This window comes from Clytia hemisphaerica, unplaced genomic scaffold (genome assembly GCF_902728285.1).
Source record: "Clytia hemisphaerica strain Z4C2 unplaced genomic scaffold, Clytia hemisphaerica genome assembly, whole genome shotgun sequence".
In the NCBI taxonomy this organism is placed as follows: Eukaryota; Metazoa; Cnidaria; class Hydrozoa; order Leptothecata; family Clytiidae; genus Clytia; species Clytia hemisphaerica.
Window position 1 is genome coordinate 100,811 of NW_027104215.1, and position 11,465 is coordinate 112,275.

An 11,465-nucleotide genomic window follows, 5' to 3' on the forward strand; every position below is an offset into this window, starting at 1 on the left:
AAATTAACATTGATACCTAATATTATAAAATCCCGATGTAATCCTTGCTTAAATAAGGTGTGAGTTTCGAAGAGAATCCATAAATATCAGATTTTGTCAAGGCCAGCTTTCGGTGATTAGACTGAAAGTATAAAAGCAGGGAAAACGTTTTAAACTATAGAATAATTGTTGATGAAGTTCAACTTGTACTAATCTTGACCAAAGACTTTTGTCCAAAGAGAAGTGTCTTGACCGAAGAACAACCACAAATCTCCTGATGATGAAATTGACATTACTTCTTGTTCTGTTGGCGACATTACATCATTTTTCAGAAGGTTTGTAGATAATGAAATCAAACCTAAACCCTTTCCGAGACCCTTAATTCTATTCTATCATTCTGATAGTACTAAAATTGCTACCTCAAAATAAGGTCTTCGCCAAATTATTTTTTTCTCCGAACTCAACTTTGCCAATAAAAATTAGTTCCCTTGAAGCACACAAATCTTTAACTCTTTTCTTGTCAGTATCAAAGCAATAAAGTGATTGTTGAAATATTCCAATATTCCATTCAGTCCATAGATTTTTGAAATGGCTAGCCGTGGACCCTGTGAAAACATTCGAAAGACTGCCTAAAAGTTCTATATTACTGGGCAATCCACGTAAAATATTGACTCTATCTATCCACTATGATTTCCATTTTGTCTCTACTCTATATTCGAATGTTAGGAACCTAAATGTTATGGGTAAAATGTATAAAATGCTATAAATAGACGATATCGGCTTTCCGAATTCTCCCCGAATGATTACCCATGATGCATTGGTATCGTCATCAATATCGTCCGTGAATTTTTTTGCACAATGCATCATGGGTAATCATTCGGGGAGAATTCGGTAAAGCCGATATCGTCTATTGTTTTTCAATCATCTTGTTCTTTTCACTGATGAAAAAGATTTTTAGACTACTGAAAGGCTCGCACTTAAAATGGTGCATTATTTTTTCTCACAGTGATTACTGTAGTTTCAAAATGTCACAGTATCCGGTTGATATAAGTCTTCAGCTTCACAATAGTAAAAAAAAAACAATCATTCAGGTTCTACTTCTCCAGTTCAATTTACAGATATTCTCTCTCTATGAGATAGAAAGGAGATGCACTCTTATGATGACAAAGCAGAATAAATCTGTGGTTGCAAAAGTGGATAAGGCGTTTGTTCTTTTGTTAAAAACACTGTGTAAGCAAAACGTCAAATGATATGTCCCTTACTACTCATTTTACAGGTTATTCCAGTTCCTCACTTACAAATAACCGGCGCCGAACATGAGCGATGATACGAATAAGCATGAGAACCTATCCATCTTCAAAAGCAAAACTTACAAAATTTGAATACAAATGTGACTGCCCAACCGGACCACCAGGACCTCCAGGACCACCAGGGCCACCTGGAATTCAAGGAAACGAAGGAAAACAGGGCGTCCAGGGTCCTCGAGGTGAATTCGGAGAAACTGGGATAGTTGGACCGAAAGGCGATGAAGGATATGGCCTGAAAGGAGACAAGGGTACCCAAGGAGAGACAGGCCTACGGGGAGATTGGGGGCCGCGAGGACGAGACGGGTTTCCAGGCAGACCAGGTAATAATTTTTATGATTATAACAACCTGTGCTTTACCAATCTCAAATTTTCAGTTCACCTGAATAAAACAAGTTTTATCAACATAGAAAGATATCTTTTCCACTTATCTGGCGCCCAGATGGTGAAATTTTCATCCGACACACTAAAGCATTGAAGGTCGGGAAAACTTTCAGCATCTGGAAGGTTTAGATTACAAGATTTTATATTTTACAAGACCACATCAAGGATTTTGCAGCGGGGGTCTGGTAACCCAGCCCTCGTTTTCAGGGATTGGCGGGTCCAACCAAAGTATTTATAGGTTTACGCACAAGGGCTGTTGAACCCGACTGGGGGTGCGGCACACCAAAGGTAGACTATCATTTCTCTCCGATGGGAAATTGGACCCTTTCTTTAGAGCTTTAGCGTGGGCGGCCACCAATCTGCCATCGGAATATCAGATAACTTTTCCACCATAGCTGCGATTGCCGCGCGGGCATTTTTTTGTTTCCGCTTTTCCACTTTTCACACTAAAACCGTCCCAGTTTTTTTTTCGCACCTATAGACAGTAGAAAAAAGTGTCAAAAAGGATTGGATCGAGTTGAAACTTGACTTCGACTACGGTCGAAAAAGTGTTTTAAGAACAAGTTATTGGTTTATATTTTAGTTATTTTAAGAACATTTTAAGGCTTTGCTAAAAAAAAATCGACAAAAGTATTCTGAGAGTGGTGAAAATAAGTAAGAACATGTTAGGAGCATTATTAGACTGAAAATTAAAAAGAGTTAAGAACATCCAAAGGCTTCAAAAAATTTGGATGCTCTTATAAAGAATGTGAATATTGTGGTGTAGTTGTTTTTCCATGATGTCATTTTCCAAAACACAATAAAGGGATGATCAGATGGGTTGAGATATTTTGTATGTAGATTATCTCGTATGGTACTGGCTGAGCTATTTTTCTCAGACAAATTGGGGGAAACTAAAAGATGTTAAGAATATTTTTAGGCTAAAAACTCAAAAAATTATGAACATCCGAAAGCTTCAAAGGTTTTGCATGTAGTTTTTACTCAGGACTAAGGAAGGATCCCGAAGGAGCGGCGGGGTATTTGGGCAAAAAGGTGTATGGGGATGTGCCGCTGGTCAGGGTACCTTTTTACACCTTTATAAGTTCCTGGTAGGGTCGTAAAAGCATCAAAAAAGAAAAATCAGTTCCTCGTAGGGGTAATTTTTTAAGGGGAATTTGGAACAGTAAACGAGTCCCACGTAGGGTCTGTTTTTCGAACTTCAGCGGCACACCCCCGTCGGCAAGCAAAGGTAGTACCCACGGGGAAGGATTCTTTCAATAAGCTGAAAATCTCATACCATCTGATTATTCCTTCAAGGAAACTACATGAAACTCCTTACTGGTTCTGTTCCATGCTCATTACGCCTAAGTGTGTTTGAATGGCTCATGTTGGTACCGTAGAAATAAGTTTGATATAATCTGGCACGCAACGTTGTTTAAACGTTCATCTAATGCTCACAACATCCATTAACATTAGATGAATATTGAAACAACGTTGTGTGCTAGCTGGGATATCATATTCCTTATGCAGGTTCATGTGACGCCAAGCTCGATTGCTTACCAGCCACTGATGCGCCCTTCACAAATCCACCCGTTACCGAGGCAACAGTCATTGATGCAAAAGTCAACGATGCGCCCTTCACCAGTCCACCCTTTTTTCCCTGGGACGATGGAGAAAAATTGCTTTGAATTAATTTTCACCAAAAAAACTTCTCGTGTCCCCAAGCCTTTCAGACAAGTTAACCAATAGCGCTCCGCAACGCATACGTCATAATTATTACTTTTAGCTTTTTTTGACATTTGTACGAGTTGCAATCCCACGATTCAACGCGGCTCAATTAAAGATACGTGCAAGCTGTTATACAGGGTGTCCCTAATCATGAACATATAAACGACTGGACGTCTATCTTTTATTGTCTCTTTGAAGCGAGCTTCGTTGCCGCCTGTATTTCAAAATTAGTATGAAAAATCCGACAATATTCCGTCATAATTTTATTTCTTTGAATTATTTAGGTAAAAGGATTGATACAGCTTACTCCTAATGCACAAAAAAAATATTTTCGAATTTTTTCACAAGTTTGCAATATATTTTATCAACATTTTCAACTCTAAAATGCAGAATTTCAACTGCGTGTATACTTTTGAATCCCTTTTGTCACTCCAATAAGTTTTTTTATGACTTGAAAAAAAATAGCTTGCCAAAGTTGAGAGCCTGTTTCATAAAAATATCGAAATTAGAATGTGACACTCTCTAAAATTATTAGACACTTTTAAGTCAAAATTTAGAAATATTAGTCGGAGTTTTGACAAGCTGACGATGATTTTGCCTCTGTTATCTTTGTTATGATATAGATAAACGGCTTGAGAAGAGTAGAACAACAGAGACTTTTGTCGAAGTTTTGACGTTGTTAGCAAGGTATTCCCAAGTGGTATATCATCAAAATCTATTGTTTCATTTTATGCTATTAACGAGGCGGCAACGAAGCTAGCAGCCTTTTCTACAAAAAGACAAAGGAGATGGATGTCCAGTCTTTTATATGTTCATGCCCTAATTAAAGTATCGAGTCGAAACACAACTATGAGTAGAAAGTTTTATGTGCGTGTTCACAAAATTGTATTTCAAGCTCTCCCTCTTTCTTTGTCATTACGATTAATTTAAAGGTTGTAACTACCTTTTGTAATAAGCCTGTGTGATGGAGAACGTTCTTATATTTTAGCGATAACACACACAAACTTTTCTACTCAATCGCATGTTCAAACTCGATACTTTAATTAGGGACACCCTGTATATCTTTTGTCAAACGATGCAATTAACGTGCAAAAGAGATTAGCGCAAAGGTTGATGGGATTGGAACTCGTACAAACACATCGAGAGTAATGATTATATCAAAAATAAAATCTATTTTTAGATTCAGCGAGGTGCACTATTAAAAATCATTTGTGGTTTTTTAAATTTTCAAGGGAATTTCCCTTATTATCAAATAATGTGACTTTAATTATAACCAATAATATTGAAATATTTTTGATTTAATAACAGATAGTTAATCTCGTGATTTTCTAAAAATTTTTCACTATGATAGAACTATGACTGGTACCCAGCCGGCACACAACTTCAAAACAACGTCCATTTGACATTCATTACGTCCAAATAACGTTATTTGAGCGTTAAACCAATGTTGTGTGCCAGCTGGTGTAAATTATTACTTGGTAGAAACTTTCGCAAAAAGGGGGCAAATTGCAAACAAAAATTTTAACTTTTGAAAAAACTTAAAGAAAAAAGAGTAATTCCTTGAATCCAGGTCAGTTTTTTAATAGTTTTTAACAAACTAAAGGAATATTTAACTTTAGCCATAAGTTCTGTTCAAGAGTAATGATTTTCATCAAACTTATACATTAAAAGTGAAAGTTTATACGCCTACTCTTTTGTGCTCAACTGTAGGGGGTCACTTTGCAATTTTTTTCGAGAAAAAAAATCACCCCAATAGCATTTTATAATGACCCCCCTATGTTATGAAATTTCCCTGAAAAAGTGCTAAAACCTTCATTTATTTAGGAGTTTTTGGGAAAATCACCCCAAAATCATTTAATATTGATCCCCACCCATTTTATGGTTTTTCTCCCAACCCCTGCTTATTCCATCCCCTACAATTAAGCGCAAAAGAGTAAGGTACATTCTCAAAATTTCTTGCTCCCAGAAATGGAACTAACTGACATCAAACAAATGTAAGTCTGAAAGTAACTTTATTATTGAAAGAACAATGCGTGCTCAGACTCTGAGGGGTCTGGTAATGAATTTCCAGGGATAGAGCCTGAACCATTCATGGCTCAAACCCAGCCTCCTCAAGCTTTAATTTTAAAGGCAGATTTTCTGATAATTAAAAAAAACATCAAAGCCCCCCCCCCCAAAAAAAAGGATCTTAATTGTTAATCAAATCTCAGCTTTACTCTGTTACAATTATGTTCTTATAAAAAAATCAAATATTCCTGCTTACAAACTTATAATCATAGAATTTGACATGATTTTGATTAAAACTGTTATTTTATACTTACAATAAAAATAAGAAGCTGCTCTATAAATAAAGTAGCAGTTTAAGGACGGTGATATGAAATATTCCTGCTTACAAACTTATAATCATAGATTTTGACATGGTTTTGATTAAAACTGTTATTTTATACTTACAATAAAAATAAGAAGCTGCTCTATAAATAAAGTAGCAGTTTAAGGACGGTGATATGAAATATTCCTGCTTACAAACTTATAATCATAGATTTTGACATGGTTTTGATTAAAACTGTTATTTTATACTTACAATAAAAATAAGAAGCTGCCGGGTTGGTCTAAAAAGCAGGGTAGCCAATTGGGGTAGCCAATTGGGCTAGGTTATGGGGTACCTAAATATTTTACAGACCAGAATAGAGATACCGAAAATGAATGCATAGAACCACATTTTACTGACCAGGGAGCATGAATCTGATTGATACTTAGATTGATCATGTATGATTCCAAAGATAAACAAAGATATAAATTACTACCGCGTGTTAATGTAAGAGGAGTAAGAAATAGAGCTTCATTATAATAGAGCTATTTCAAAAGACTTTTTGTACCTATTATAAGCTGCCATATTTAAAAATTTTAAAAGGAATTAATTGTTTGAAACATCTAAACATGATTTAAATTTTAAACAATAGATTCAATAACAAAGGATTGTTAAGATATGACAAGATTAGAGATCATATGGCCCAAAGGCGATTCCAAAGCTATTATCATCAAATTATAGCTTCACAGAAATAACAATTAAAAACATAAATAAAATCTAAATATAAAATATTAAAAACTGTTTTGTATATATTTTTTATTCGGGTCTGTAAATTTTCAAACAAAGCCAAGAAGGAAGACAAAATGGCGCCAGGTCTCTTGAGAAGTAACAAAGTTCAGTACCTTCGGAAAAAAGGCTATTGTGGCTTAAGTTTGAAAGGAATCTTAAATTTTATTACATGGAATCATTAACAAGATGTTGTAATAGTATTTCCACATGAAAACAGGTTTCAGATTTCAAAAGTTTAGGCAAAAAGAGGTACCCCATAACCTAGCCCAATTGGCTACCCCATTGGCTACCCTGCTTTTTAGACCAACCCGAAGCTGCCCCATAAATAAAGTAGCAGTTTAAGGACGGTGATATGAAATATTCCTGCTTACAAACTTATAATCATAGATTTTGACATGGTTTTGATTAAAACTGTTATTTTATACTTACAATAAAAATAAGAAGCTGCTCCATAAATAAAGTAGCAGTTTAAGGACGGTGATATGAAATATTCCTGCTTACAAACTTATAATCATAGAATTTGACATGGTTTTGATTAAAACTGTTATTTTCGTATACTTACAATAAAAATAAGAAGCTGCTCCACAAACAAAGTAGCAGTTGAAGGACGGTGAAATCAAATATTCCTGCTTACAAACTTATAATCATAGATTTTGACATGGTTTTGATTAAAACTGTTATTTTATACTTACAATAAAAATAAGAAGCTGCTCCATAAATAAAGTAGCAGTTTAAGGACGGTGAAATGAAATATTCCTGCTTACAAACTTATAATCATAGAATTTGACATGGTTTTGATTAAAACTGTTATTTTATACTTACAATAAAAATAAGAAGCTGCTCAACAAACAAAGTAGCAGTTGAAGGACGGTGAAATCAAATATTCCTGCTTACAAACTTATAATCATAGAATTTGACATGGTTTTGATTAAAACTGTTATTTTATACTTACAATAAAAATAAGAAGCTGCTCAACAAACAAAGTAGCAGTTGAAGGACGGTGAAATCAAATATTCCTGCTTACAAACTTATAATCATAGAATTTGACATGATTTTGATTAAAACTGTTATTTTATACTTACAATAAAAATAAGAAGCTGCTCCATAAATAAAGTAGCAGTTTAAGGACGGTGATATGAAATATTCCTGCTTACAAACTTATAATCATAGATTTTGACATGGTTTTGATTAAAACTGTTATCAAGGATTTATTATACACTGGATATACAAGTAACAGATTTTTGCCGATTTCTCGTGTACTAGCTATGTCCGCAATAATGATGTTTTTGTTCACTCTCCTTAAGAACTGGCTTGTGTTTGAGAGACGTTTGGTTAAGGGCCGACTATTAACATTATTTTCCCGATCGAACAAAAAAGCCCTTTCCCCATGGTAAAAGGAATTGAGTGGGGTACTGGGAAATTTAAGACTGAAGTATTTAACATGATTAGTTGCTTTGAAATTAAACTTAGAAAATAATAAAGAAAAACAAAAAAAGTTATTTTTAAATACTTAAAAGAAATTGAATATAATTATATCAACTACGAAAGTTTTTACCCTCTCAAGACTTAGAATGATTCCCCGGGGGGGGGGCAGCTGGGCAAAAGGACCGACGGGTATGTGCGGGCACTAAGGGTGTCTTTTTCAAGGCACCTCAAATGCACTGTAAGGGTCGGAAAAACTAGAGATGCACTGTAAGGGTAGAAATTTCAGAAAATTCTTGAAAAATCTAGATATTTTGACCAAAAATGCTAGAATTTTGACCATTTTTTGCACGAAAGGGATCGAAAATTTGGGGGAAAATGCACTCTAAGGGTATGATTTTCACTGATTTTTGCTGCACTGTAAGGGTGCAATTTTAAAAGCCAATTTTTGGCCCGCACATACCGTCAGTCCGCAAACCCAGTGCCCCCCCCCGGGAATGATTCTTAGTAGAACCCCCTTAGAAATAGTACTTAAGACACCCCCTTCTCACAGACCCACTAGAAAAATTGTCCAAAGTATCGTACCCGGTGGGGAATTATTCTTCCATTTTTTGTCCCCACTGAAAAAAATCAAATGAACCGATCCTCACTGCAAAATATTATGCTATTTTCCTATTCCTACTGGATTTTCTGCGACTTGACACCAAAAAAATTTAAATCTCCAGCCATAAAAAGTATAAAGACATCAATCCCCATTCAGTTCCAGTCCGTTATTTTTATCCCCACTGGCTGAAAAAAATCCTACCAGGTCTGTGAGAAATGGCATACCATAGGATTGACCTCTTTTTTCAATAGATCTTATCAGAGATTTTAATTTTTCTAAAAAGTTGACGCATTGTGGGATTGTTTCGGGAGTATTACAATAGAATTCCCTCGAGGAATTCCTAAGAGATTTCTATTGTAATACTTCCGAAACAATTTCACAATGCATTGCTTTTTTGGAAAGATCAGAAACTTCGAGAAGGTCTATCCCAAAGTAATTATCAAAGATCATGAGCGTCATGCTCTAATGCGTCTAGTATTGATCAAATTCGACAGTAAGGGGCTTGAGTACTTTTTCAGGCGTTTTTCTCCTATGCCTTTACATCAGTTGTTCTACAATGGAAAATCCTGCTGATTCCCCCAGTTAGCTAGAGAACGGGAGCTGAAAATATATATATTTTCCGGTGGTGCGTTCATTCCTTGGTCAGGGTTAAGTGGTGGCGAAAGCATCATATCTCCTCTCTCCAAATTCGTGTTAAGACTTTGTTGATTGATGAAACCTAAACAACCTTCAAAAATTGAATGTTGTACTCGTGTGGCTAGTGGATATCCATTTTTAAAGGCTTTTTTTAAACAATTTTTATCCGTGAAAGTGTAGTATTGGTTTTTGTTCTTTTGTTGTTCCCAAGTTTGAAGACGATTACGAGAATTACGAATGCAAAATTGCGTAATATAGTTAACCATTACAAAAACTTGTTTCATCCGGATATTATCATCCGGACGGATGCGCATGCGGACGCAGACTTGAGGTGCCATCTTTCTTTGAAAGGAAGTTTTTCCATCTCGTAAATTAAACCATAGGTGAATTCGTGGATTTTTTGATAGCAATCTCAACGTTTCGAAGTAAAGGGTGTAAGATATTGGGTGATTCAAGGGCGGGACAATTTTGCCTCCTCCTCTTGGAACATAAGGACGGTACCAAGATACGAACATTCGGATATTCGGGTAGTGGCGTCCCATTTCTAAAATATATATTAAAGAAAGTCTATTCACTTTAAGTCTTTAGTAATCTTTGTTTTCCTTGTCATTTCATTTTTATTTTTGAACATTTTTTTGGATTATTTTCTCAGAAATTATAATGCTCCAAATTATCTTTTAAACGGTGAATGATATGTGAGGATATGTTGAACGGCGAAAAAGAATATGCGGCTATCATATTTTGATTTCTCTCGACATGTTTTGGACTCGGTCCGTTCTCAGGGACTCTTCAATCCTCACTGAAGCATTCGTTGAAAATTGGCAAGCAAAACAGTACATACTTAAAGCAAATGGACTTTAGTGTTCTTGATAGCTCACTGTTAAAAATTTTTTTAATCATTCTTAAGAGTTCTCTAACTTTTTCTTTTTAATATAGTTTTATTTTTTATCAAATTTTACGAACAAAGGCCTGCAAAGTCAAGTTTATACAAGCATGTCATCAAATCCAGCTACAACCTTGTCAATCTAATAATATCAATTAGAGCTTTTCTGTCTTTCTCAAGCAACGACAATGTCGAAGCATAATAATGCGCCATCTTTGCTGAGGAGACCATAGTAATAAAGTTCGGTTTACTGTTCGGTACCGGTAATTTGTTCAATCAGAAGAAACAAATAATGGCGGGAAACGACGAGACGAAAAAGTTGCCTTAATTAATCGAAATGGCGGCACCGAACTGATGTCAGCTAATTGGAGGTTCTACTATATTATAAATCTTTTTTATCAGGCTAAAATATTAAATATATAGATAAATCTCACCTTCTATGAAACGGTCTATTTTTTTAGAGCAACTTCCAGTATCACAACCTAGCCATTTATTTCCACTCTGCCTCATCTTCTTAATTCGCTCTTCTAAAACTCCTTTTCCATTATTCCCTGTAGACATACAACATGGTGCATTATAAGTAAACAACATCAAATCAACTTGTACTTCATTTTTACCAGGATCAGCAAACTCATTAATCCAACTGTCGATGGCTTTTCTACGTTTCTCTAGCATTTTGAATTCAGAATGTCCTTTTCCTGGTATAGCAGCCATATATCTTTTCCTATATTCACCAACTTTATAAACACCATACGTATCAACTTTCTTGACACACCAGTCTTTAATATCATTTCTTTTCGGTAATGTAGTTGCATCAAAATTTTCACCTTGTTTTTTGATAGTCATAACTGCAAATTGGCTGCAACCGATCTCGAAACGCTTCCCCATATCGTCTAAGCCATGATAAATGTCTGTTTGAGCCTCAACATTTGTATATTGTTGAGATAGAGTTAATAACAGAAGCACCCATATAGGCGGTGCAAGTTTCAGTCTGCCCTTGTCCATTTTTTCATTTTTTTCAGCTTAGGAAAAGAAACCATTTAATTATTTCAACTTTCTTATCTTATCTCGTACCCTGAGTATCAGAGGTTGAGTTTTCAAAGAATATATCAACCTCTGGGGACCAAGTAAAGAAATTTTATCGCGCATGTGTCAATTTAATCACCGAAGAAAGAATCAAAGGTGAAGAGCAAATATTACTGTCCTAGCAGACTGTATCAATATACATGTTTACTATTAACGAATTCCCCAGAAACCTCCAAGTGTTATTGAAATGAGTTTCTGTCAAAAGAAATTTTCTACACGATTCACAAACGTATAACAATAATTACTAAACTATTGATTATGTTAATGTTACTTCAATGGAATTGAAATAATAGACAAATCTTTATGTTATGATTCTCTATCACTGACTAATTTTATAAAAGCGTTGATGACATTTCTGAGTTG

General features: G+C 35.1%; 1 protein-coding gene and 1 long non-coding RNA gene across 2 annotated transcripts; one reads left to right on the plus strand and one right to left on the minus strand.

The window, feature by feature from the left end:
- The first annotated feature begins 238 nt into the window (after nucleotides 1-238).
- On the plus strand, nucleotides 239-3,343 carry LOC136815694 (uncharacterized). Its single transcript, XR_010847754.1, has 3 exons — nucleotides 239-314; nucleotides 1,256-1,606; nucleotides 3,177-3,343. It is a non-coding gene; the product is annotated as an uncharacterized lncRNA (long non-coding RNA).
- A 4,563-nt stretch (nucleotides 3,344-7,906) lies between these two features.
- On the minus strand, nucleotides 7,907-11,055 carry LOC136815698 (uncharacterized). Its single transcript, XM_067072138.1, has 2 exons — nucleotides 10,451-11,055; nucleotides 7,907-9,677 (listed from the first exon to the last, which is right to left on the minus strand). The coding sequence occupies exons 1-2, from the start codon at nucleotides 11,019-11,021 to the stop codon at nucleotides 9,049-9,051; spliced, it is 1,200 nt and encodes a 399-aa protein (XP_066928239.1). The 5' UTR covers nucleotides 11,022-11,055; the 3' UTR covers nucleotides 7,907-9,048.
- Nucleotides 11,056-11,465: the final 410 nt, after the last annotated feature.

Coding starts and splice junctions, on each gene's coding strand:
- LOC136815698 (XM_067072138.1), bottom strand. CDS start 11,021: ATGGACAAGGGCAGACTGAAACTTGCACCGCCTATATGGGTGCTTCTG. Junction 9,678..10,450: donor AATAGACCGTTTCATAGAAG/GTGAGATTTATC, acceptor TATATATTTTAG/AAATGGGACGCCACTACCCG.